The sequence below is a fragment of the Bombina bombina genome, chromosome 4 (assembly GCF_027579735.1).
Source record: "Bombina bombina isolate aBomBom1 chromosome 4, aBomBom1.pri, whole genome shotgun sequence".
NCBI lineage: Eukaryota > Metazoa > Chordata > Amphibia > Anura > Bombinatoridae > Bombina > Bombina bombina.
This window is the reverse complement of record NC_069502.1, coordinates 353,710,983-353,737,100: the sequence shown is the minus strand read 5'-3', so window position 1 is coordinate 353,737,100 and position 26,118 is coordinate 353,710,983. Positions and strand designations below refer to the sequence as shown.

Genomic DNA, 26,118 nt, shown 5'->3' with positions numbered 1-26,118 from the left:
TCTTAGTAGCTTCAACATAATATTTCAAAGCTCTAACAACATCCAAAGAATGCAATGATTTCTCCTTAGAATTCTTAGGATTAGGGCATAATGAAGGAACTACAATTTCTCTACTAATGTTGTTGGAATTCACAACCTTAGGTAAAAATTCAAAAGAAGTTCGCAACACTGCCTTATCCTGATGAAAAATCAGAAAAGGAGACTGACAAGAAAGAGCAGACAATTCAGAGACTGTTCTGGCAGAAGAGATGGCCAAAAGGAACAAAACTTTCCAAGAAAGTAATTTAATGTCCAATGAATGCATAGGTTCAAACGGAGGAGCTTGAAGAGCCCCCAGAACCAAATTCAAACTCCAAGGAGGAGAAATTGACTTAATGACAGGTTTTATACGAACCAAGGCTTGTACAAAACAATGAATATCAAGAAGATTAGCAATCTTTCTGTGAAAAAGAACAGAAAGAGCAGAGATTTGACCTTTCAAGGAACTTGCGGACAAACCTTTATCTAAACCATCCTGAAGAAACTGTAAAATTCTCAGAATTCTAAAAGAATGCCAGGAAAAATGATGAGAAAGACACCAAGAAATATAAGTCTTCCAGACTCTATAATATATCTCTCTAGATACAGATTTACGAGCCTGTAACATAGTATTAATCACAGAGTCAGAGAAACCTCTTTGACCAAGAATCAAGCGTTCAATCTCCATACCTTTAAATTTAAGGATTTGAGATCCTGATGGAAAAAAGGACCTTGCGACAGAAGGTCTGGTCTTAACGGAAGAGTCCACGGTTGGCAAGAGGCCATCCGGACAAGATCCGCATACCAAAACCTGTGAGGCCATGCTGGAGCTACCAGCAGAACAAACTAGCATTCCTTCAGAATCTTGGAGATTACTCTTGGAAGAAGAACTAGAGGCGGAAAGATATAGGCAGGATGATACTTCCAAGGAAGTGATAATGCATCCACTGCCTCCGCCTGAGGATCCCGGGATCTGGACAGATACCTGGGAAGTTTCTTGTTTAGATGAGAAGCCATCAGATCTATTTCTGGAAGTTCCCACATTTGAACAATCTGAAGAAATACCTCTGGGTGAAGAGACCATTCGCCCGGATGCAACGTTTGGCGACTGAGATAATCCGCTTCCCAATTGTCTATTCCTGGAATTTGAACCGCAGAGATTAGACAGGAGCTGGATTCCACCCAAACCAGAATTCGAGATACTTCTTTCATAGCCAGAGGACTGTGAGTCCCTCCTTGATCCTTGATGATTGATGTATGCCACAGTTGTGACATTGTCTGTCTGAAAACAAATGAACGATTCTCTCTTCAGAAGAGGCCAAGACTGAAGAGCTCTGAAAATTGCACGGAGTTCCAAAATATTGATCGGTAATCTCACCTCCTGAGATTCCCAAACCCCTTGTGCTGTCAGAGACCCCCACACAGCTCCCCAACCTGTAAGACTTGCATCTGTTGAAATTACAGTCCAGGTCGGAAGAACAAAAGAAGCCCCCTGAACTAAACGATGGTGATCTGTCCACCACGTCAGAGAGTGTCGTACAATCGGTTTTAAAGATATTAATTGAGATATCTTTGAGTAATCCCTGCACCATTGGTTCAGCATACAGAGCTGAAGAGGTCGCATGTGAAAACGAGCAAAGGGGATCGTGTCCGATGCAGCAGTCATAAGACCTAGAATTTCCATGCATAAGGCTACCGAAGGGAATGATTGTGACTGAAGGTTTCGACAAGCTGAAATCAATTTTAGACGTCTCTTGTCTGTCAAAGACAGAGTCATGGACACTGAATCTATCTGGAAACCCAAAAAGGTTACCCTTGTCTGAGGAATCAATTAACTTTTTAGTGAATTGATCCTCCAACCATGATTTTGAAGAAACAACAAAAGTCGATTCGTATGAAATTCTGCTAAATGTGAAGACTGAGCAAGTACCAAGATATCGTCCAAATAAGGAAATACCACAATACCCTGTTCTCTGATTACAGATAGAAGGGCACCGAGAACCTTTGTAAAAAATTTTGGAGCTGTTGCTAGGCCAAACGGCAGAGCCACAAAATGGTAATGCTTGTCTAGGAAAGAGAATCTCAGAAACTGATAGTGAGCTGGATGAATCGGAATATGCAGATATGCATCCTGTAAATCTATTGTAGACATATAATGCCCTTGCTGAAAAAAAGGCAGGATAGTCCTTACAGTTACCATTTTGAATGTTGGTATCCTTACATAACGATTCAATATTTTTAGATCCAGAACTGGTCTGAAGGAATTCTCCTTCTTTGGTACAATGAAGAGATTCGAATAAAACCCCAGCCCCTGTTCCAGAACTGGAACTGGCATAATTACTCCAGCCAACTCTAGATTTGAAACACATTTCAGAAATGCTTGAGCTTTCGCTGGGTTTACTGGGACACGGGAAAGAAAGAATCTCTTTGCAGGAGGTCTTATCTTGAAACCAATTCTGTACCCTTCTGAAATAATGTTCTGAATCCAAAGATTGTGAACAGAATTGATCCAAATTTCTTTGAAAAAACGTAATCTGCCCCCTACCAGCTGAGCTGGAATGAGGGCCGCACCTTCATGTGGACTTAGAAGCTGGCTTTGCTTTCCTAGAAGGCTTGGATTTATTCCAGACTGGAGATGGTTTCCAAACTGAAACTGCTCCTGAGGATGAAGGATCAGGCTTTTGTTCTTTGTTGAAACGAAAATGATTATTAGCCCTGTTTTTACCCTTAGATTTTTTATCCTGTGGTAAAAAAGTTCCTTTCCCACCAGTAACAGTTGAGATAATAGAATCCAACTGAGAACCAAATAATTTATTACCCTGGAAAGAAAGGGAAAGTAGAGACGATTTAGAAGACATATCAGCATTCCAAGTTTTAAGCCATAAAGCTCTTCTAGCTAAAATAGCTAGAGACATAAATCTGACATCAACTCTGATAATATCAAAAATGGCATCACAGATAAAATTATTAGCATGTTGAAGAAGAATAATAATGTTATGAGAATCATGATCTGTTACTTGTTGCGCTAAAGTTTCCAACCAAAAAGTTGAAGCTGCAGCAACATCCGCCAAAGATATAGCAGGTCTAAGAAGATTACCTGAACACAAATAAGCTTTTCTCAGAAAGGATTCAATTTTCCTATCTAAAGGATCCTTAAAGGAAGTACCATCTGCCGTAGGAATAGTAGTACGTTTAGCAAGGGTAGAGATAGCCCCATCAACTTTAGGGATTTTGTCCCAAAACTCTAATCTGTCAGACGGCACAGGATATAATTGCTTAAAACGTTTAGAAGGAGTAAATGAATTACCCAAATTATTCCATTCCCTGGAAATTACTTCAGAAATAGCACCAGGAACAGGAAAAACTTCTGGAATAACTACAGGAGATTTAAATACCTTGTCTAAACTTTTAGATTTAGTATCAAGAGGACCAGAATCCTCAATTTCTAATGCAATTAGGACTTATTTAAGTAAAGAACGAATAAATTCCATTTTAAATAAATATGAAGATTTATCAGCATCAACCTCTGAAACAGAATCCTCTGAACCAGAAGAATCATTAGAATCAGAATGATGATGTTCATTTAAAAATTCATCTGGATAAAGAGAAGTTTTAAAAGACTTTTTATGTTTACTAGAAGGAGGAATTACAGACATAGCCTTCTTAATAGATTCAGAAACAAAATCTCTTATGTTATCAGGAACACTCTGAATATTAGATGTTGATGGAACTGCAACAGGTAATGGTATTTTACTAAAGGAAATATTTTCTGCATTAACAAGTTTGTCATGACATTTAATACAAACAACAGCTGGAGGAACAGCTACCAAAAGTTTACAGCAGATACACTTAGCTTTGGTAGTTCCAGCACCAGGCAGCGGTTTTCCTGAAGTATCTTCTGACTCAGATGCAACATGAGACATCTTGCAATATGTAAGAGAAAAAACAACATATAAAGCAAAATTGATCAAATTCCTTAAATGACAGTTTCAGGAATGGGAAAAAATGCCAAAGAACAAGCTTCTAGCAACCAGAAGCAATGAAAAATGAGACTTAAATAATGTGGAGACAAAAGCGACGCCCATATTTTCTTAGCGCCAAATAAGACACCCACATTATTTGGCGCCTAAATGCTTTTGGCGCCAAAAATGACGCTACATCCGGAACGCCGACATTTTTGGCGCAAAAGAACGTCAAAAAATGACGCAACTTCCGGCGACACGTATGACGCCGGAAACAGAAAAGATTTTTTGCGCCAAAAAAGTCTGCGCCAAGAATGACGCAATAAAATGAAGCATTTTCAGCCCCCGCGAGCCTAACAGCCCACAGGGAAAAAGTCAAATTTTTTAAGGTAAGAAAAAATTATTGATTCAAATGCATTATCCCAAATATGAAACTGACTGTCTGAAAATAAGGAATGTTGAACATCCTGAGACAAGGCAAATAAATGTTTGAATACATATATTTAGAACTTTATAAAAAAAGCGCCCAACCATAGCTTAGAGTGTCACAGAAAATAAGGCTTACTTACCCCAGGACACTCGTCTACATGTTGTAGAAAGCCAAACCAGTACTGAAACGAAAATCAGCAGAGGTAATGGTATATATATAAGAGTATATCGTCGATCTGAAAAGGGAGGTAAGAGATGAATCTCTACGACCGATAACAGAGAACCTATGAAATAGACCCCGTAGAAGGAGATCATTGCATTCAAATAGGCAATACTCTCCTCACATCCCTCTGACATTCACTGCACGCTGAGAGGAAAACCGGGCTCCAACCTGTTGCGGAGCGCATATCAACGTAGAATCTAGCACAAACTTCACCACCTCCATAGGAGGCAAAGTTTGTAAAACTGATTTGTGGGTGTGGTGAGGGGTGTATTTATAGGCATTTTGAGGTTTGGGAAACTTTGCCCCTCCTGGTAGGAATGTATATCCCATACGTCACTAGCTCATGGACTCTTGCTAATTACATGAAAGAAATATATATTAGTTAGCAAGTACAACCACATAATTATTATTTTTTTCATAAGTGTATATATATTTTATAATAAAAGATTTATAATCCTAATTGGTATTGTCTGTTCCTCAGTCCCCCTTCATTTCCTCTTTTGGCTGGATTATGATGTATAGAACACTCCCACCTACTCTCTACATAGGCTTTCTAAGGGCTTTAAAGGGACTGGACTTCAAGATTGTCACATGACACACATGTTTATTGGATGTTCACTGGAATTGTCATAAAAAAACAGTTAATCTAAGTGGGCTGGCAAAACATTGCAATAGAAGCATTACTATATGAACTAATTTAACCCTTTCACAGATGGATTAAAAACAAAAAAAAAAGCTACACATATACATTTTTAATGGCAAAGATTACATATATGGCATTTGATTAGTTAAGGTTTACCATTACTTTAAAATAAAGGATAACTTATGCACAGTAAGTTAAGGTTATGAATAAATACTTAATGCCACAAAATATAAATATAGATACAATTAGTTTACTTATAGGAAATCTATTTAACACTTTATTAAAATGAGTTTTTCATATTGTTGGACACCAGTGAACCACGATGATTGACCAATTGCTCTTACACAATTGGTTGATCAAGAGTAGGGGAAGCAAAAATATTTTCACTGAACCCTTGGCTAGAAACCTTGTACTCTTGCAGCAAAATAAATGAGAGCCATGGTGTTAAACCAATTTAGAGTTGATTAAGAGAACAGCTTTTTTTTATTTTTATTTCAAAAATAATTTTGGGTTGTGTAGGTTTTAATTATGAACATTTGTATACAGCATGTTTTGCAGTTATATGCATCATAATTATTGTTCAGTGATAGTTTGACCCAGCCTATTTCTCTTTGCTAACATTCTATTATTTGCTTCAACATCTTCTCATACCAAACTGCTACCAGGCTTTAATTACTAGTCCACAGTGTTTCCAAAATGTTTTAATAGTGATTGTAAAGGTTAATAGCACAGTTTGTCTGCTGCTTGACTTATTGATTCCCATGAACTATAGTGTTCATTAAAATAGCCTTAGTGAAAAGAGCAGGACTCTTTGTCAAAGAATTTACAAATTTGCAATTCAGTCATCTCAGATTAGGATGTTTACAAAACTAGTTAGCATTGGATGCATGTAATATAGAATCTCTTACAGTCAAGCAGATTCTCACACATTAAAACATAAATTATTATTTTTTTCTTTGCTCAACAGCAATTCTGGACAGAGTCATGTATTCCAAGACACTTTGCATGGATGCAAAGCAAAAGTGGGGATTACATTATGATGTTCACAGCTTGTATGGATATTCAATGATTCTTTCTACAGAAGAGTAAGAAAGACCATTTTCAATAATTTATATTGTGTATTCCCATTTCTTTTAAAGGGAAATTAAAATGTTTGAAATTGTAATATAAAATGTTTAATTATGTGCAATAAACAAACTTGCAATATACATTCATTATTTATTGTATCCCCTTTTCCTGTAACTTAAATCTGAAAATATTTTTTTCTTAATTCCACTGAGTTTCTATAAAGTAATAAGCACCGCCATGTTGAAACCTAGGTTTCTTCTTATTTGTATCTTCTGCTGATGACAATTAGGACATATTTAAAACAGACAATAAAATATAGTGTGCAAACAAAGTCTGTGTGGAAACACTTTTAGCCTTGTTCACATACCCTATTCTTTTGACTATTTTATATCTGTCACTAATTGTCCTCAAAAGAAGACATATGTAAGGGGAGACCTAGGTTTCAACATGGCAGTGCCCATTATTTTAAAGAAATTTGAGTCATTTCTAAAAACTAAAACTTTACACTTGTGTCTTTAATATTTAATTGTTCTTTGTATTTCTAAATAGATTTAAAAAATATATATATATATATATATATATATATACTGTAACTATGACTATATATTCATATAGATATATAGGTATTGATATATATTTTACAAAAAATCATGATATATATATATATATCTCAAAATAAAAATAATATTTTCTGCTATGTGAAGAAGTGCTGTAGGTCTAATGCATATCAAGTTAGTGCACAAGCAATAAATGTTAGTTTTATTTTATTGAATTCTATGGGGAGAAGACGTTAACGCGGTTGCAATATCCGAAGTTTGCGGATTAGTGGGGAAAAAAAAGCATTTGTAATCTAGCCCATAATTTAAAAAAATAACACCTACTTACTATTCTCAGGCTCATTTTTGCTTATATCAAGTAAAAAAATGTATCTAGCATATGAGCTAAAAGGCAATTAAATGTATTTTTTCATGATAAATGTTATGTTGAAGCTGTTTATTTTAATTCTAAAAACTTGTAGGAACTGCATGTTTGTACACAATTTATATTCAACTGTTGGATGACATGAACTTCCATAGTTTTACTGGTGAATAGATACAGGTAGCCCTCAGTTTACGCCGGGGTTAGGTTCCAGAAGAAATGGTTGTAAATCGAAACCCAGTTTATAACGTAAGTCAATGGGAAGTGAGGGAGTTAGGTTCCAGGCCCCTCTCAAAATTGTCATAAGTAATACCTAATACATTATTTTTTAAAGCTTTGAAATGAAGACTTTAAATGCTAAACAGCATTATAAACCTAATAAAATAATCACACAACACAGAATATATAATTAAACTAAGTTAAATGAACAAAAACATTTGCTAAACAGCATTATAAACCTAATAAAATAATCACACAACACAGACTTCACTTGCATTTTTCTGCAAACAGTTCTTTCTATGCATTCCAATCTGGACTGATTTATAGACAGGAAGATCTTGTTCCTTTGCAATCTGCTCGATAGCTCAGGTCTAGTTAAACTGATTAATTTCAGCTTTCTTGGCTTTGCGGCAACACAAGCGGACAGCTCCACCAACTGGCTATTTTAATAAATGCACTGCTTCTCAATGCTTTTCAATAGCAGTCACATGACTGGAAAAAAAGGTTGTTATTCTGAAACGGTGTAAATTGAACCGTTGTAAACAGAGGGCCACCTGTACATATGTCTGCAAAACCTGCAATAAAGTGCTTTTTTTATTTAGAACAGGGATTTCATTATGACATTTTTGTTTGCTATTAGTGAAGAGGATTTCTTACAAACTAGCCAACTGATAAAACTTTTAAACATACTTCCTTTTATCTTGCTAGAATAGCCAATTATGCTTTGACTGGTGGATTAGCAGTAGTGCAATTATTAGTGTCACATCATGGGGCTTAAAGGCACAGTCAACACCAGATTTTTTTGTTTAAAAAGATAGATAATCCCTTTATTACCCATTCCCCAGTTATTAGCAGAATTTAGCATATGAACATCCTAGGTTTAGCTTTCAACTAAGAATACCAAGAAACAAAGCAAAATTGGTGATAAAAGTAAATTGGAAAGTTGTTTAAAATTACATGCCCTATTTGAAAATAATTTGAAAAATGTAAGTTTTTTTTTGACTTGACTGTCCCTTTAACTAAGACAAGTCAGCTAACAAGTCAAGGGGTATCTGATTAATCTTCATCTAGGAGTTTTGGAATTCTGCCATTCTGTATTCCATTTTTCCCCCTTCCTAAAGACATGCAGTTAATTAGGATACCTTTTTAACAAATCATAAATATTATAATTATACACCTACCAAAATACAGAGACTGCATTTGTTTGCATCTTTGTTTAATTTGCATTCATGCTATGTTTTATGATTGCAGCTTATTTATATTTTGTTATGCAAAGAAATCCATAAAATTTTTGCTTTTCTTGTAGTTTTGCAGAGGTTTACTGAAAGCAAGCTATAATCATAACATAAACATAATTATGCAAGCAGTTACAGAAACCTACATATTCTAATTACTTTTCAATTTCAGAGCCATCAAAGCTGTTTTCCCTGGAAAAAGAAGTATCATATTTTCACGGTCTACATTTGCTGGATCAGGCAAACATTCAGGACATTGGCTTGGAGATAATGCTGCCAACTGGAATGATATTAAATGGGCTATACCAGGAATGCTTGAGTTTGGTCTTTTTGGAATACCTTATGTAAGCACATTACATAAATAAGCCAACAAAACAAATGGTCATCTATAGGAATTAGTACTAAATTGTGTTTATATCTGTAGAACAACATGATCTATTTTATTGCCAACTGGATGCGACTTTGACAGTCAACACACATATACATAGATAAATACTAAATATTTACACAATAACTTTAGAGTAGAAACTGCAAGAGTATTATAGAAAAATAAAATAGTATTATACAAGTTGTGACAAAACAACTATTGCCACAAATCCATAGTCTTATGCCCCCCCCCCTCTCTCTCTGCCTTTCTCATAAAAGGAGTTGTAGAAACAGCATTTACAAAGGGCTGTGCTCTCTTTCTCCCATACCAACTAAGAGGTTGGTTTTTGCTGCTGCCACTTGTTTACTTATTTTTATTTAATCAGTTCTGAACTGATGGTATGTACACTTAGGGAGCACTCACATTCCTTATAGGCTATATTAAGTATAGAGCAATGATATTGTGGCAGAGATACGCTGTTTAAAATATAGCCTTTATTAAAATGATTACAAAATGTAAAACACACACACTTAAAAACACAAAGAAGTTAAAGCTGGTAAGTAAATCATGTGTTTAACGTCAGTAAGCTTAACTAGGGTTATTTTGAAAAATACACATATCAATACAGATCTAGACTGTGGATTTTAATCCTTGGCCTGTAAATAAATGTGGTTCTAAGCAAGTCTGCTCATTAGTGATATACACATGAGTGGAATAATTATGTTGCTAAATAGAGGTAGAATATATCATATCCCAGAACACCAGAGTTAAAATAACCTTATTGTATTGGTTGCAAAGCTTATCTGTCTGCAATATCAAAATTAGGCTCTTTAAATGCTAACTGTTTAAATTAATTTGGTTATATTCACTGCTACCATTGAAGAAACACATGTAATTATTAGAATATCATATGCTGCATTCACTGGCTCCCTGCATAACTGCTCTCATTGAAATACTGCTCATGAGACTAGCTTATGACCTACTGAGTCGTCCATTACCGGCCCCCACATAGCACATAATTTATTACCTTAACACTTTACGAAATAATTGACAGACACGTAAATTGTGGTATAAAAATTCTGGCCATAGCCTGTTTATTAACTTAACATTAACTTAAAAAACATAATAAATAAAAAGTGCAATAATACACAACAAATCCCCAACTCTTTATGCGCTAGCATCATTTTTACATGCCTTATACCAACCCCAGGGTTAATCCTTCATCACCGCCAGACCAGGCCGTCTTTTCGCTCAACTGGACCTCGCAAGGCGCTAAATCCGTTCCATCCACCTGATACCAGCTCCAAGGGACCCCGTGCCCAAGAAGCAAATTACCTATCTCTCCCCACCCCTTGGGAGGCTAACCACCAGCCATTTTATGCCTTGGTCTGACAATTGATGATGCTAGCACACCGCCCCCCACTGACAGTGACTTTTCAACCAATCATAAGAACTTTAAATTAAATTGGGAGGGAGTGAAACTTCGGGAGCTCCTTCCGCAAACAGGTAAGTCTCTTTACTGGCCCTGCTGCGCCCTATGCTGACCTGTACTTCCTTCCTGGGCTGACTTCACCCACCGACCGGGCCTTCTCCTCCCATCCGGTCAACGGGCCCCTCCCACTACGTACCTACGCTTACGGGGTCCACTATGACCTACTGAGTCGTCCATTACCGGCCCCCACATAGCACATAATTTATTACCTTAACACTTTACGAAATAATTGACAGACACAAAAATTGTGGTATAAAAATTCTGGCCACAGCTTGTTTATTAACTTAACATAAACTTAAATAACATAATAAATAAAAAGTGCAATAATACACAACAAATCCCAAACTCTTTATGCGCTAGCATCATTTTTACATGCCTTTTACCCACCCCAGGGTTAATCCTTCATCACTGCCAGACCAGGCCGTCTTTTCGCTCAACTGGACCTCGCAAGACATTTTATGCCTTGGTCTGACAATTGATGATGCTAGCACACCGCCACAAACTGGGAAGTCACCACTTCCCCAGTTCCACCACCCCTCACATCAGCAATTGTAGTTTCTCACGAATGGCCAGAATGAAAAGCCGTATTCCAAATTTGTTTAAATGAACTCCGTCTTGTAAATAAAATTCACCTTTTCCCACATCCTCTAGGTCCTCATGATGGATCACTGCACCGTTAATCTTCTTCATGAATGTCGCGATCAATTTGTTCACCTTCCGCCTGCTGTTATCTAACCTACTTTGATCCCAGGCCGCTCTCCAATGTAATCGTGGCACCATTGTGGACCACACGATCAGCAATCCAGGAAATAACTCCCGTAACCGTGACAAATCCCTCTTAATCCTCCTGACTAGTTCTTTTTGTGGCAGGGAACCCAGATTATTGCCCCCGACATGAATCACCAGAATGTTGGGATGAGGAAAATGCCTTGCATAACCCACAATGGAAGACACGACCTGTTCCCATCGCAATCCCCGAATACCAAACCACCACAAAACCTCTTTTTTCTTTTGAAATCCTAGCTGCAGGCCATCCTCCTTGGACCCTGCTGCCCTTTGTGCCCAGTAAATAAAGGAGTGGCCCACCAACCAAACCTGCAACGGATCTGAAAAAAGAGGGGCGGAAAACATACTGCATGAGTTTTAAGGCAACAAATGAGGACGGACGTATGTCCGGAAACAATTGGATGACCACCTCCCCACCCCTTTTACTACCTCTTCCCCCAAACCCAAAGCGGCTGCCTCAGTTGCTGCACCTATTCTAAAGGAATGTGAGCTGAATTCCTTTGGATTGCATCCCACGATACCCAAAGCCCTAGCCAACACTGCCCAAAATTGATACTGCAACAGCTGCAGCGATTTCATCCAAATAACAGAACATGGGAGCTCCATGCTCCGGAAACCTCTCTGCCATAACACTGGCGTAAATTACAAATGCCTGAAACCAATTAGAAAAGGTTTTGGGGAGCTTCCTATACCGCTTCTTCCTCTCATCCTCCTCCTTCTTAACGCTGTCCTTCTTAGACTCATCGGACACTTCAAAAGACTGCTCCATAGGGAGCAAGGAAAACAATTCTATATATTCTCTGGCTTAGATCTTTGCCCTAACGGACCAATAGAACACAGGCATGACCGAGCCATAGCCGTATCCGCCATTCGCAGCTCCGAGGGTTCAGCAAACGCCTATTGCGCAACTGCAGGAACAGTAGTCATTACTGACACCTCACTGCCTACCGTGACGGTCATATTAGGCCCCACATTAGTCCTAGCCATGACCGCCCTAGGCTCTTCTACCCCCGGAGGGACCCAAGGCTTTTCTTGCGGCGGTTGTGTGATTGCAGGAACAGCCGAAGCCTCGACTGACCGCAGCAGCGCCCTCAGCCCTTCCACCAACTGTATTGACAAGTTATCCCCACTGCGCCCCCCACCCCTCAACTGCAAAGGAACAAGTTCTCACCTGCTACCGCCGTCACCGCCGTTGCTTCCGACTGATATATTCCCACACTCTGAGACCGTTCCACAACTGGGTCTCGTTCTAATGAACCGCCACTCTCTCGAGGAATCTGTAATACATCAATTGAATGATCCCTGGATAACAGTACCGTATTTTTCATTGGTACCATACCCATGCTCCTACCTTGCTCCCTTACTACTCCCCTCCCCAAAACAGTGTTTCTCGCTAAATTGCCAATTTTCTTACACTGACTTCCCACTAAGTGATTGCCTTTTTTAAGTATTGCTCTCGCCTTCCCTTCCCTGTTGCAGGCCTTGCTGGCCGTCCGCACCCTTTGCCCCATTGGAATTTTACCCGCGCCTCCACCCCTGCTCACAGCCCCCCCTTGGTGTATAGTAAGCCCCTCCCACTCACCTGTCCCCTACCCCTTTGTGTGCCCACACCTACCAATCTCATAACCGTTGCTGGGCTGTTCGGTATCCGCTTCTTCCCCTGTATCCAATCTTATAGTGTCTGTCCATGAATCTGCTAGGTGGAAAGGCTCCTCCTCACCGTCGTCATGACTCCCATTACTTTGTAACCTAGACACCATCACACCTGCTATAGACATATGCTGGTTAGTACTCCCCTCAGACCTTCCCCCACAAGCATGTCCCACATTAACCACACCCACAGTTCCCCCTTGATCAGCATGGCCCCCCTAATGCCTTGCCCACTGGTTCTACGCTTATCCCTCCTGAGGTCCGGTGAAGTTGGGACCGTATCTTCCCCTTCAGATGAGCTAGGGAATGATTCTATAAGTACTGGGTCAATAAACACACTAGGGGGCCCTTTTTTATTGATGCCCCTCCCTACCGCATTAATCTTAAGAGGCCTGCATGGCCTTTGCAACTGCAGACTCGTTGCCACGCCCTTTTCTTTTGCTCTCCCTCTGGCCTTGTCCCCAATAACTTGTTTATTCCTCCTATTTACATTGCTATCCCCTCCTATGCTCTCAGGGAGCAATGGTGGGCTAATCCCCCTCCACTCCCTCCCCCCTGTGCTACCGACAACTACCGAGGCACCGCCCTCCATGTTACTCCCTACATTCCTCTGATCCCCTCCCCCGCATTTGAAAATTTGGCCGCCAAAGTTTCCCTGTTCTGCCCCTCACCTGCGCCTGTCTCCATTTGCAACATACAGCTCCCGCTAGTGTCCCTAGCCTCCCTAGTATCACCCGCCCCTAGGCCAATACCCCCCAACATCACCTCGTTCCCCGGTACTAATAGTAATGGCCCAGTCGGGCCGTGCATTTCCCCCTGTGACGTACCTCCAACAGGCCTGCGGCTTTGTGTCTCCACTACCACCTCCACCACTAACCGCCGTGTGCCATCCGCTGCCCCAGCCTCCTGTATCTCCGCTGCTACTCCGGATCTCTTACCCGGCCTCGCCCTCTGCCTGCTTGGGCTCCGTCTGCGTTGCGTCCCTTGAGGCCTCTGCTCTGGGCTGAGCCGATTCGGAGGCCTTGTTTACCGCACTGGTCTTGCTTTCGGAGCTGCCCCCATCCTCTCCTCCAAGACATCTTCGTTGTTACCCAGCAGACTTGTGATCCGGTCCTGCATCCACGATGACCCTCTCTCATCCGCCACGGCACGAATCCTCGCCAGCATCTCCTCGATCTCTATGATACACGATCATCGGTACTTCTTCCACAGAAAAAACTTCGGGAGCTCCTTCCGCGACCAGGTGAGTCTCTTTACTGGCCCTGCCGCACCCTACGCTGACCTGTACTTCCTACCTAGGCTGACTCCACCCAGCCCGGGCCTTCTCCTCCCATCCGGTCAACGGGCCCCTTCCACTACTTGCCTACACTTACGGGGCCCACCAATCCCCTCTGCTTACAAACATGGACATCTATAGATGTAAAGCGCTACACATTCCAACACACCTAGTTATAAGTTAACAGTGGGCACGTGCATACATTTGCAGCGTGTCCTCTTAGAATTTTATTATCAATGTTGGTTTGTGTTAAGTGGATTTACCAGCAGCTCATTGCACATTAAAATCTACACAGATTCCCTCCTGTCCCTTGACATGTTTTGCCACTGACTGGCTTTCTAAAAGGGTGAGAGTGCGACGTTTCCCATGACTCTTTATGGGTCAGCTGACTCCGCCTGTTATGACCTTTTGACCTATCCAAATTAATCTCACTTTAGCCATTCACAGTCTGGATGTCATTACCCATTCTTGCTACATGACCCCGTATTGGATATATTTTTTCTACATTGTTGCTATTGCTTTTCCTTTAATGAATGCTTATTTATGAAGACTTATATTCTTGTTATTTATAAGATCAATTCTACATTGACTTATTTTAATAATGGTCATTATGTTAATGCTAACTTTTTTACATTTTATTATGTTGAAAGATGATGTGCTTATATTTTAAGTATCGTGAAATTTGTGTGATGAATGTGTACATATAGAGTGTAACTTATAACTATTTTTAATGGAGGGTTCCGTGATTAAAAATAAATTTGTGTTCCTTACCAGATAATAATGTGAACATTGCAATAGTGATTTCAATAGTTATCCTAATTCATACAATAATAGGCAGTATGGGGATATTGGATCCCTATTAGTGTGAATACTCTTAATTGGGTACTTATTGTTCTGTGTAGCTATATCTTTAAGCTAATTGTGCAGTGCACTTAGTGCATCTATTATAAGCATTCCATCTTCAAACTGACTCACTATTGTGTCCGATATATATTGTGCCCAAATATGCTGTATTTATTACTGTTATAATTATATTGTTAACAAGTTTCTTGTAACCTGACTCTCCCTGTGCTTGTCATTATTTGTATACAGGTCTTATATTGTTTGTAGGTACATCAAACTACTTTTTTAAAATATAGGGAGACTATGTCTGATTTTTCTATGTAGAAGAGTATCAGGTTTGGGGCATTATCAGGTAGTGTGTTTTTGAATCCTTCTCTAGTGATATATTCTTACTTATTTATTTCATTTCAGTCTTTTCAGTCTTCTTCAGTCTTCTTTATTTCTGATATAATGGATTTGTATTCTAAGCATTATTAGAATTTAGGATTTGAACACATTCACTTTATGTTTATGTTGTTGTCATCTATTTCTATTTATTGGGTATCATGTTTCCAAAATGTCTAATATACACCATTGAGTTTCTGTGTGGTTATATTCATATACTTTCTGATTATTTAGAGATAGGAGAAATAGTTATTGTGTTCGTTTAGTCCATGGGGCTGGACTGAATTTAGCAGATAGATCCATCCGTTTTCATTCTGCTGCAATATTTTCTCTATATCTCCTCCTCTTATCCCCAAGCTGATTTTTTGTAATACACAAAATCGTTGTAAACCATCAACTTTAGATTGATGGTACTTATAGAAATGATAAGCTACTGAAGTGACTGTTTTCTTTTTTTCTAGATTTTTTTTTTTATATATTACTAAGATGTTCTTGCAATGTAGTTCGTAATTTACGTGACATCCTTGCTACATAGAGCTTCGGGCATTTGCACTGTAGTACATAAATAACCCCTGTTGTGTTGCAGTTTATAAATGACTGTATAGTATGTATTTTGTCAAATCTATCTTCGATTGATTTTTCCCCCCCAGATGTTTACAGCTAATGCAAGATCCACAGGGGTATGATCCACATGGTATATTTGTTTTTGATGTAGTTTTCTTTTTTCTCACATAATGGCTTGGGCTTACTAGATCTTTTAGATTTTTAGTTCATCTGTACCTTACTTTGGTCCTATTAACTCCTTGAGGATATGGTCTGACTGTAGTATGTGCCAATGTTTTTAGACTATTTCAAAGACGTCTTTGCTCTGTGAGTTATATGTCAACACCAATCTTGTTTTTCTATCCTGATTTTAATAACTCTTGTCTTCTTTTTTTTTTAATATATGTATTGCTGTATCCTCTCTGGCTAAGTCTATTTTCTAATTCCCTTGCTCTCAATTGATATAATTCATCTTCTGAGCAATCTCTTTTAGTTCTTAAGAATTCACCTATTGGTAGGGATTTGGTGGTGCTGGGTGAGTGGGCACTGGTGCTAAACAGAATTGTGTTAGTGGCTGTGTCCTATCTAAATTGGTAAGTGCCTATAGTTCTATCGTCTTTCTTAACTACTTTCAGATCAAGAAATGATATCTCAGTTTGACTTGTCTGATATGTTAATATTATGTTTAAATTGTTATAATTCAGTATTTTTTAAAAGGATTCCAATTCTTGTTGTGTGCCTTCCCATTTGAACAAGATTTTATCAATGTACCTTTGTAATGCTTGTGGGATATTCTACTATCAGACTAAACTCAGCCAGTAGTCTTCTTATCCCGGTGTCGAGTCGGAATAATAGGGAATATCCCAGAGCAGAGTAAGTACGCAAGATGAGGTAAGCGGCACTCACTACAGGCAGGATAGTCTGCAGCGGCAACAGGCAGGGAATCAGCGGAAGGCAGTTTAGGGGTAAATCACTTGAATGGTCAGACAGGCAGGTTTTGGCAACAGTATGGCAATCCAGTACTTTAAGGATTAAGCAAGCAGAGTAGTCAGACATGCAGAGTTCATCAACAGAGAGGCAATCCGGTATTTTAGGTGTTAAGAAAGCAGAGTAGCCAGACAGGCAGAGTTCAATAGCAGTGAGACAATCCAGTAGTTTAGGGGTCAAGCAAGCAGAGTAGTCAGACAGGCAGAGTTCATCAGCAATATGGCAATCCAGAATACAGTAAGCTATCAAACCCAAGAGCACACAAAGAAACACCTATACTTGGGTAGTCTTAGGTAGCAAGAGAGTAACTTACATAGGTGCAGGATTCATGCCAGAGGAGATCCTGACTGGCTTTGGAATGGAGGTAGCCTGCGGTGATGATGTCAGCGCCGTACACAGACAGGAAACTACTTCCCCCTAGGCAACGAGCAGAACAGCAGGTGCCACATCCCTAGCAACAGCTAGAGCTGTGCAGCATGACATAGCCCCCCTCTCAAGGGTTCCCTCCTGGAACCAGAGTCGGCCCTTAAAGTATGAGCAGCATGGAATCTGGAGACCAAAGATGGAGCATGCACATCACAGGCAGGTACTCAGGAATGATCTGCCACAGAGTAACCCTTCCAATGTACCAAATATTGCAGTTGTCTGCACCTGTATCTGGAGTCCAGGATCTTAGCAACCTCATAGTCAGGGTCACCACAGACCAGGAGTGAAGGAGGAGGAGCTCGGAGCCGGGTATATCTATTCTTGATGTAAGGCTTATAGTGAGATGTGGAAGACTGGGATTATGCGCAGGGTTTTTTGAGGACTTTATAAGGACTGATAATCCTAGGCCCTAATTTGTGACAGGGTTGACGTAGACAAATATGTCGAGTAGAGAACCAAACGCGTTCACCTACCGAGATGGCACGTACAGAAGCTCTATGATGATCAGCAAACTTTTTGTATATAAAGACAGCTGAACGTAACTGAGAGCGAATATGTTAACAATGAGTGGTCATTTCAGAAACATGTCGATCTGAAGTAGGAACCCCAGTGGACTGAGCAGAAAGAGGGAAGATACAAGGTTGAAACCCTGCTGTGGCTTGAAATGGAGAACATCAAAGAGAAGAGTGCCAATGAGTGTTTCTTGCCAGCTCAGCTAGGGGTAACAACCAGTTGGTATGGAGAGCATTGAAAAAGGCTCTAAGGTAGGTCTCGAGATCCTGGTTTACTCTCTCAGTTAGTCCATTGGTCTGAGGATGGTAGCCAGAAGAAAAGGAAACAGTGGTTCCAAAACAACAGGCTCTCCAAAAGGTAGAGATGAACTGTGGATCTCTGTCGGAAAAAATAGTCACAGGAATGCCATGAAGTCATACCACATGCAAGAGAAAAAGAGACAATAATTCTTTGGCAGAAGGTAGTTTTGTTTGGTGTACAAAATGAGCCAGTCTGAAAAAGCGATCCACCACAGCCCAGATAACTGTATGGTGGTCAGAAGGAGGAAGGTCCACAATGAAATCCATTGTTATGTATTAGATATGTGTGATTCGTTTCAGATCGATTCGGAAATTCGGCCGAATTCGGTAAATTCGGGATTCGGATCGATTCGAATTTCCGAATTAAAATAGTGCCGAGTCTACCGAATAAATCCGAATTAGTTTGGATTTATTTGGATTTATTCGGTAGATTCGGCTGGCCATGGATTACACTAGTATTGTACAGTATATAAGGTTATATCACTCTGCTATGGGTTTCACCTAATATACAGTACATAATACTAGTCTAATATACAGCACATCCCAAATAATACTTACCAAATTTCTGAAATTCCGAATCAAACCGAATTCAGCTGAATTTATTCGAATCCGAATAAATCCGAAACTAATCCAAACCAAATTGATTAAAATTTTTCCGAATTCGAATGGATCCGAACCGAAATTCGAAAAAATCCGAATCGATCCGAACCAAATTTTTTCGCCATGCACATGTCTATTATGTATGTCCATGGTTGTTTTGTTATGGACAATGGTTGGAGCAAGCAGGGAGGCAAGGATCGGGGAGTTTTGTTGGCAGCACAAGTTGTGCAGGCTTTCACATGATCCTGAGCATCAGACGTCATAGAAGGACACCATACATGTTGGGAAAGACACTTAAAAGTCCTTGCCAAACCAGGATGTCCTGAGAGTTTACTATCATGAGCCCAGGATAGTACAGGAGTGCGTAGGTTCAGAGGTACAAAAAATATATCGGAAGCCACAGGGGCTTCAAGAGGTTTACTAGACTGGGCACGTTGCAGTCTTTGAAGAAGGGTGGTATTCAGTTGAGCAACTACACAGGAGGGAGGTATGATGTGTTCAAGAGCTTCAGATGAATCACTTGAGTGATGAAACTGACGGTAAAGGGCATCAGCCTTCTTGTTCCCAGGAAGATAAGAGACCAAAAAGTTAAAACAGAAAAAGAACAAGGCCCACCTAGCCTGTCGAGAATTGAGTCGACAAGCAGTCTCTAGGTAAGTCAGATTCTTGTGGTCAGTAAGAATCTGAATGGGATTGGTGGTGCCTTCTAACCAATGACTCCATTCAGTCAAGGCCATCTTAATGGCTAAGAGTTCACCATTACCCACATCGTAATTCCCCTCTGCAGGAGTAAAGCATTTGGATAAAAAGGCTACAGGGTGCGACTTGGAGGTTAAAGCATCCCTTTGGGTTAGAACTGCTCCAGCCCCTTTCTTGGAGGCATCAACCTCTAAAGTGAACTGTAGGTCAGGATCAGGATGGCAGAGCACAGGTGCAGAACAGAAAGCCTTTTTTAGACAAGAGAAGGCATTTATGGCCTCAGGGGGGCCAATGCTTACAGTCCTTGTTTGTCAATTTAGTGAATGGAGCGACTGTTTGAGAAAAGTTCTTTATAAATTTGCGGTAATAATTGGAGAACCCCAAGAATCTCTGTAATTCCTTTGAGGCCATTCTAAAAATGTGGTGAATTTAGCAGGATCCATGGCAAAACCTTCTTTCGAGATGACTTAACCAAGGAACTGGATCTGAACTTGGTCAAACTCACATTTTTCTAGTTTTGCTAGCAAAGAATTGTCTCTGAGACATTGAAGTACCTGTCTCATGTGCTTATGATGCTCCTCCAGAGTGGAAGAGAAAATAAAGATGTCATCCAGGTAGATGATGACAGTGTGATTGAGAAAGTCACAGAGACATCGTTGACAAATGCCTGGAAGACTGCAGGGGTGTTACAAAGCCCAAAGAGCATTACGAGGTATTCATAATGCCCTGGTCATGTGTTAAAGGGGGTCTTCCATTCGTGGCCTGGGAAGATACGAATCACATTGTGTGCCCCACGTAAATCCAGCTTGGTGAAGAAGCAAGCATTCTGGAGTGAGTCAACATTTCAGTGAGCAACGGAATGGGATAGCGATTCTTGATAGTTATGTTGTTCAAGGCCCTGTAGTCAATACAGGGTCTTAGCCCACTATCCTTCTTACTGACAAAAAAGAAGCCTGCCCCTGCAGGAGAGGAGAAAGGGTGAATAAAACCTTTAGCTAGGTTCTCTTGAATCTTGGTTTCAGCTTTGGAGAGTGGATAAGTCCTCCCTTTAGGAAGTGGGGTTCTGGGAAAGAGGTCAATTTTGCAGTCATAAGGACGGTGGAGTGGCAGCATGTCGGCTGCTTTCTTCTCAAACACATCTGTGAAGTCCGCATATACTGAGTGAAGGTATGAAGGAGTCTGTATACTGGCTATGGGGATGCAGAGCAGAGGAGTGACTTTAGAAAGGCAGGAGTGGAAACAGGAGGTACCCCAGGAGGCCAGTTGTCCTTCAGTCCAGTCGAACTGTGGATTGTGTAAACGAAGCCAAGGAAGACCAAGGATGACAGGCTGTGCTGGGGAATGAATCACTATGAACTGCAGCTGTTCGGTATGAAGGATTCCCACATTCAGGGTCAGGGGTGCTGACTCAAAATGGATCAACCCTGAGCCAAGGGGGTGCCATACAGAGTAGTTATTTTGAGACAATATGTTTTCTGCAGAAGAGACAAGCCAGCTTGAATCATAAAATGGTGATCCAGACAGTTTCCAGCTGCCCCTGAATCAATGAGTGTGGACAATATTCTGAAGGAAGTTAAGGGTAACAGGTACCAGAATCCGAGAGGAGTCAGGGGATTTAGAAGTGATGATGCTAAGAGGTACCCCAGTGTTATCCTCTAAGCATTGGCTTTTCCTGGCCGAATGTCACAATTCGTTAGTTGGTGGGTGTTAGTACCACAATAAAAGCATAGTCTTAGTCTCCTTCTTCTCTGTCTTTCAGAATCTGAGGGTTTGAAGGAGGAGAAATCCATGGGTTCCTCCACTGGGGTAACTGGAGCTGTTGAAGGGGTAGAGGATACTGCAGAAACCAGACAAATAGAAGGACGGGAGGGAAGGACCCTCTGCGTTCTGTCTCTCTCGGCTTCTCTCTCCTGGAAGCGAGAGTCCAGACTGATACAAAGTGTTATAAAGTCATCCAAAGAAGAAAGAATATCATAATAAGTGAGTTAATCTTTGATGTGTTCATGCAGACCCCTCCTAAATGCTGCTTTGAGAGCACTGCCATCCCAAGTGGTTTCAAGTGCCAAGGTGCAAAACATGATGGTGAATTGTGCCACGGTTCTATTGCCCTGGCGGAGATCTAGGAGAGAATATTCTGCAGCAGAAATACGGCCAGAAGTCCCAAACACAGAAGAAGATGCAGAAATGAACGCATCAGCATCATTCAGGAGTGGAGCGTTCTGTTCAAAAAGGGGAGAGACCCAGACTAGGGCATTGTCTTTCAGTAAGGAAATGATAAAGGTGACCCTTGATTGGTGAGACTGAAAGGTGTGAGGATCGTTACGGAAGTGCAGTCTTCACTGGATAAGAAAACCCCTAAAATCAATAGTACCTTCATATTTGTCAGGCAATGGTATCCAGGGAATGCTTCCAGAAGCAGGGGAAGAAGCCGCAGTAATAGGAGCAGAGACTGGTGGTACAACAGGAGTGGTATTCCTTGATGCAACTAGTGCAGAGAGTTGAGCGGTTATAGCCTCTAGTTTGGAATCCACACTCTGCAACTGTGTGGTATGGGTTCCCAACATCTGTCCTTGAAGATAAACTGCTCTTGCTACCTCATTTGGCTTCATGGCCCAAGTATAATGTAATGCACGCAGACAGGAGCCAACTTCCCCCTAGGCAATGAGCAGTAGGCACTGTGTCCCTAGCAACAGCTAGAGAGGCGCGGCATGACAACCTTAGCCAGAGTGGGATATGTTTAGTGTATTCTTCATTGGTATCTGTGAAGATTGTGTTTTGCTCCCACCAGCCCAAAAATAGATTTGCATAAGTTGGTGCACACACTGTGCCCATCGCCGTCCTTCTTGTTTGCAGATAAAACTGATTATTGAATACAAAGAAGTTTTTCTTAAGTACAAATTCTAGTAACTGTATGAGTCAAGTCAAACTGAGATATCATTTCTTAATCTGAAAGTATTTAAGAAAGAGGATGAAACTATAGGCACTGACCTATTTAGAAAGGACACAGTCACTGACACAAGTCTGTTTAGCACCAGTGCCCACTCACTCAGCACCATCAAATCCCTATCAATAGGTGAGTTCTTAAGAACTAAAAGAAATTGCTCAGAAGATGAATTATACCAATTAAGAAGAAGAGAGTTAGAAAACAGACTTAGCCAGAGAGGATACAGCAATACATATATTAAAAAAGCCAAACATACCAAAAGGCTAGAGTTATTAAAACCAAGATCTTGCAATCAGGATGGAAAAACAAGATTGGTGTTGACATATAACTCACAGAGCCAAGACGTCTTTGAAATAGTCCAAAAACATTGGCTAACTCAAAACATTGAGTTAATAGGACCAAAGATTGAAGTAAGCAACAGACAAACTAAAAATCTAAAAGATCTAGTAAGCCCAAGACATTACGTGAGATAAAAGAGAAATACATAAAAAAAAACAAATATACCATGTGGATCATACCCCTGTGGATCTTGCATTAGCTGTAAACATCTGGGGAAAAAAAGTATCAATCAAAGATAAATTTCACAAAATACATACTATACAGTCATTTATAAACTGCAACACAACAGGGGTTATTTATGTACTACAGTGCAAATGCCTGAAGCTCTATGTAGGAATTATTTCACGTAAATTACAAACTAGATTGCAAGAACATCTTAGTAATAAAAAAAATGCGGCCAAAGATCTAGAAAAAAAGAAAACAGTTACATTAGTAGCTTATCATTTCTATAAGTACCATTAATCTAAAGTTGATGGTTTACAATGATGTTGGGGATTACAAAAAATCAGTTTGGGAATAAGAGGAGGAGATATAGAGAAAATATTACTGCAGAATGAAAGCCGATGGATCCTCCTGCTGAATTTAGCCCAGCACCATGGACTAAACGAACACAATAACTATTTCTCCTATCTCTAAGTAATCAGAAAGTATATGAATATAACCACACAGAAACTCAATGGTGCACATTAGAAACTTTAGAAACATGATACCCAATAAATAGAAATAGATCACAACAACAACATAAACATAAAGTGATTGAATTCAAATCCTAAATTCTAATAATGCTTAGAATACAAATCCATTATATCAGAAATAAAGAAGACTAAAATTAAATAAATAAGTAAGAATGTATCACTAGAGACGACAAGGATTCAAATAAAAAACTTCCTGATAATCTCCCCAACCTGATACTCTTCTACTTAGAAAAATCAGACATAGTTTTCCTATATTTTAAAAAAGTAGTTTGTAGTACCTACAAACAATATAAGACCTGTATACAAATAATGACAAGCACAGGGAGAGTCAGGTTACAAGAAACTTGTTAACACTATAATTATAACAGTAAGACATTTAGCATATTTGGGCACAATATATATCAGACACAATAGTGAGTCAGTTTGAAGATGGAATGCTTATAATAGATGCACTGCACAATTAGCTTAAAGATACAGCTACACAGTACAATAAGTTACCAATTAAGAGTATTCACACTAATAAGGATCCAATATCCCCATACTGCCTATTATTGTATGAATTAGGTTAACTATTAAAATCACGATTGCAATGTTCACATTATTATCTGGTAAGGAACACAAATTTATTTTTAATCACAGAACCCACTATTAAAAATAGTTAGGATTTGTTATAAGTTACAATCTATATGAACACATTCATCACACAAATTTCACGATACTTAAAATATAAGTCCATCATCTTTCAACATAAAATGTAAACAAAGTTAGTATTAACATAATGTTCATGAATAAAATATGTCCCATGTAGAACTGATATTGATCTTATAAATAACGAGAATATAAGTCTTCATAAATACAGTAAGCATTCATGCAAATTAAAGGATAAGCAATTGCAACTATGTAGGAAAAATATATCCAATACGGGGTCATGTAGCAAGAATGGGTAATGACTGTGAGTGGCTAAAGTAAGATTCATTTGGATTGGTCAAAATTCATAATAGGCTGAGTCATCTGGCCCATAAAGAGTCATGGGAAATGTCACGCCCTCACCCATTGAGAAAGACAGTCAGTGGCGAAACATGTCAAAGGACAGGAGGATATCTGTGTAGGTTTTAATGTGCAATGAGCTGCTGGTAAATCCACTTAACACAAACCAACATTGATAATAATATTCTAAGTGGACACGCTGCAAATGTATGCGCGTGCCCACTGTTAACTGATACCTAGGTGTGTTGGAATATGTAGTGCTTTATATCTATAGATGTCCATGTTTGTAAGCAGAGGGGATTAAGCTAGTCTCATGAGCAGTATTTCAATGAGAGCAGTTACGCAGGGAGCCAGCGAATGCAGCATATACTATTCTAATGATTACATGTGTCTCTTCAATGGTAGCAGTGAATATAACGAATGTATTTAAACAGTTGGCATTTAAAGAGCCTAATTTTGATATTGCAGACAGATAAGCTTCGCAGCCAATACAATAAGGTTATTACTTAACTCTGCTGTTCTGGGATATGAGATATTCTACCTCCATTTAGCAATATAATTATTGCCCTCATCTGTATTCCACTAATGAGCAGACTTGCTTAGAACCACATTTATTTACAGGCCATGGTTTAAAATCCACAGCCTAGGTCTGTATTGATTTGCGTATTTTTCAAAATCACCCTAGTTAAGCTTACTGACGTTTAACACATGATTTACTTACCAGCTTTAACTCATTTGTGTTTTTAAGTGTGTGTGTTTTACGTTTTGTAATCATCTAAATAAAGGTTATAGTTCAAACAGCGTATCTCTGGCGCAATCTCATTGCTCTATACTTAATATAGCTTATAAGAAATGTGAGTGCTCCCTAAGTGTACATAACGTCAGTCCAGGACTGATTCAATAAAGTTTTCTCTACCCAATACACAGCACCGCCACCCCAAAATGTATAACCCTCGTACAATAATCTAATAGTACAAAAAGAAATTTAGGTTACTTTGGGATTCCTGACTACACCACTAGTAGTGCCATTAGTGCTTTTTCTCTTGTTTACTTATATAGCTTATATAGCAATGTTAAAAATGCTAGTATATGTTACAGTTTCAGCAGACAAAAGCAAAGGTTTCAAATGACAAAATAAAGGCAAAAGAAAATATTTGTAAACAATTTAATACACTCCAGTAGCTAAACTGGATAATTAGGAACATATAAAAGGGACAAAATATTTAGTGTACAATGTCCCTTTAAACATTTTTGGAGTTTTAATACAATTAATACAGTTTTTCCATGAAACCTGTAGCAACACTTATTTGATAAATCTGGTAGGTGCTGAAGTAAATAAAATAATAGTGTGATTTTAATGCATGTTACAATAGGAATAACAAATATTTTAATTTTGACATTTAAAAAAATAGACAGTTTACATAATTAATGTCTCTTGCTTTTGTTTAAAAATTGTGCTTGTCTTACACCACCTGGGAGGCTAATAAGCAAATTCTCTAACCTGCAAATGCTGAAAATCAAATAGCTGGTTTAGGAAATTTGCAGGATTTAGAATACTTAGGTTCGTCCTGGT

The 26,118-nt window shown here is 39.4% G+C and overlaps 1 protein-coding gene across 1 annotated transcript in view; it reads left to right on the top strand.

The window, feature by feature from the left end:
- MGAM (maltase-glucoamylase) overlaps window positions 1-26,118 on the top strand; it is a 300,259-nt gene that overhangs the window by 53,375 nt on the left and 220,766 nt on the right. Inside the window, exons 15-16 of the mRNA XM_053710109.1 lie at window positions 6,243-6,360; window positions 8,888-9,059. Coding sequence (XP_053566084.1) covers window positions 6,243-6,360; window positions 8,888-9,059 — 290 coding nt within the window. The remainder of the gene's footprint in view (window positions 1-6,242; window positions 6,361-8,887; window positions 9,060-26,118) is intronic.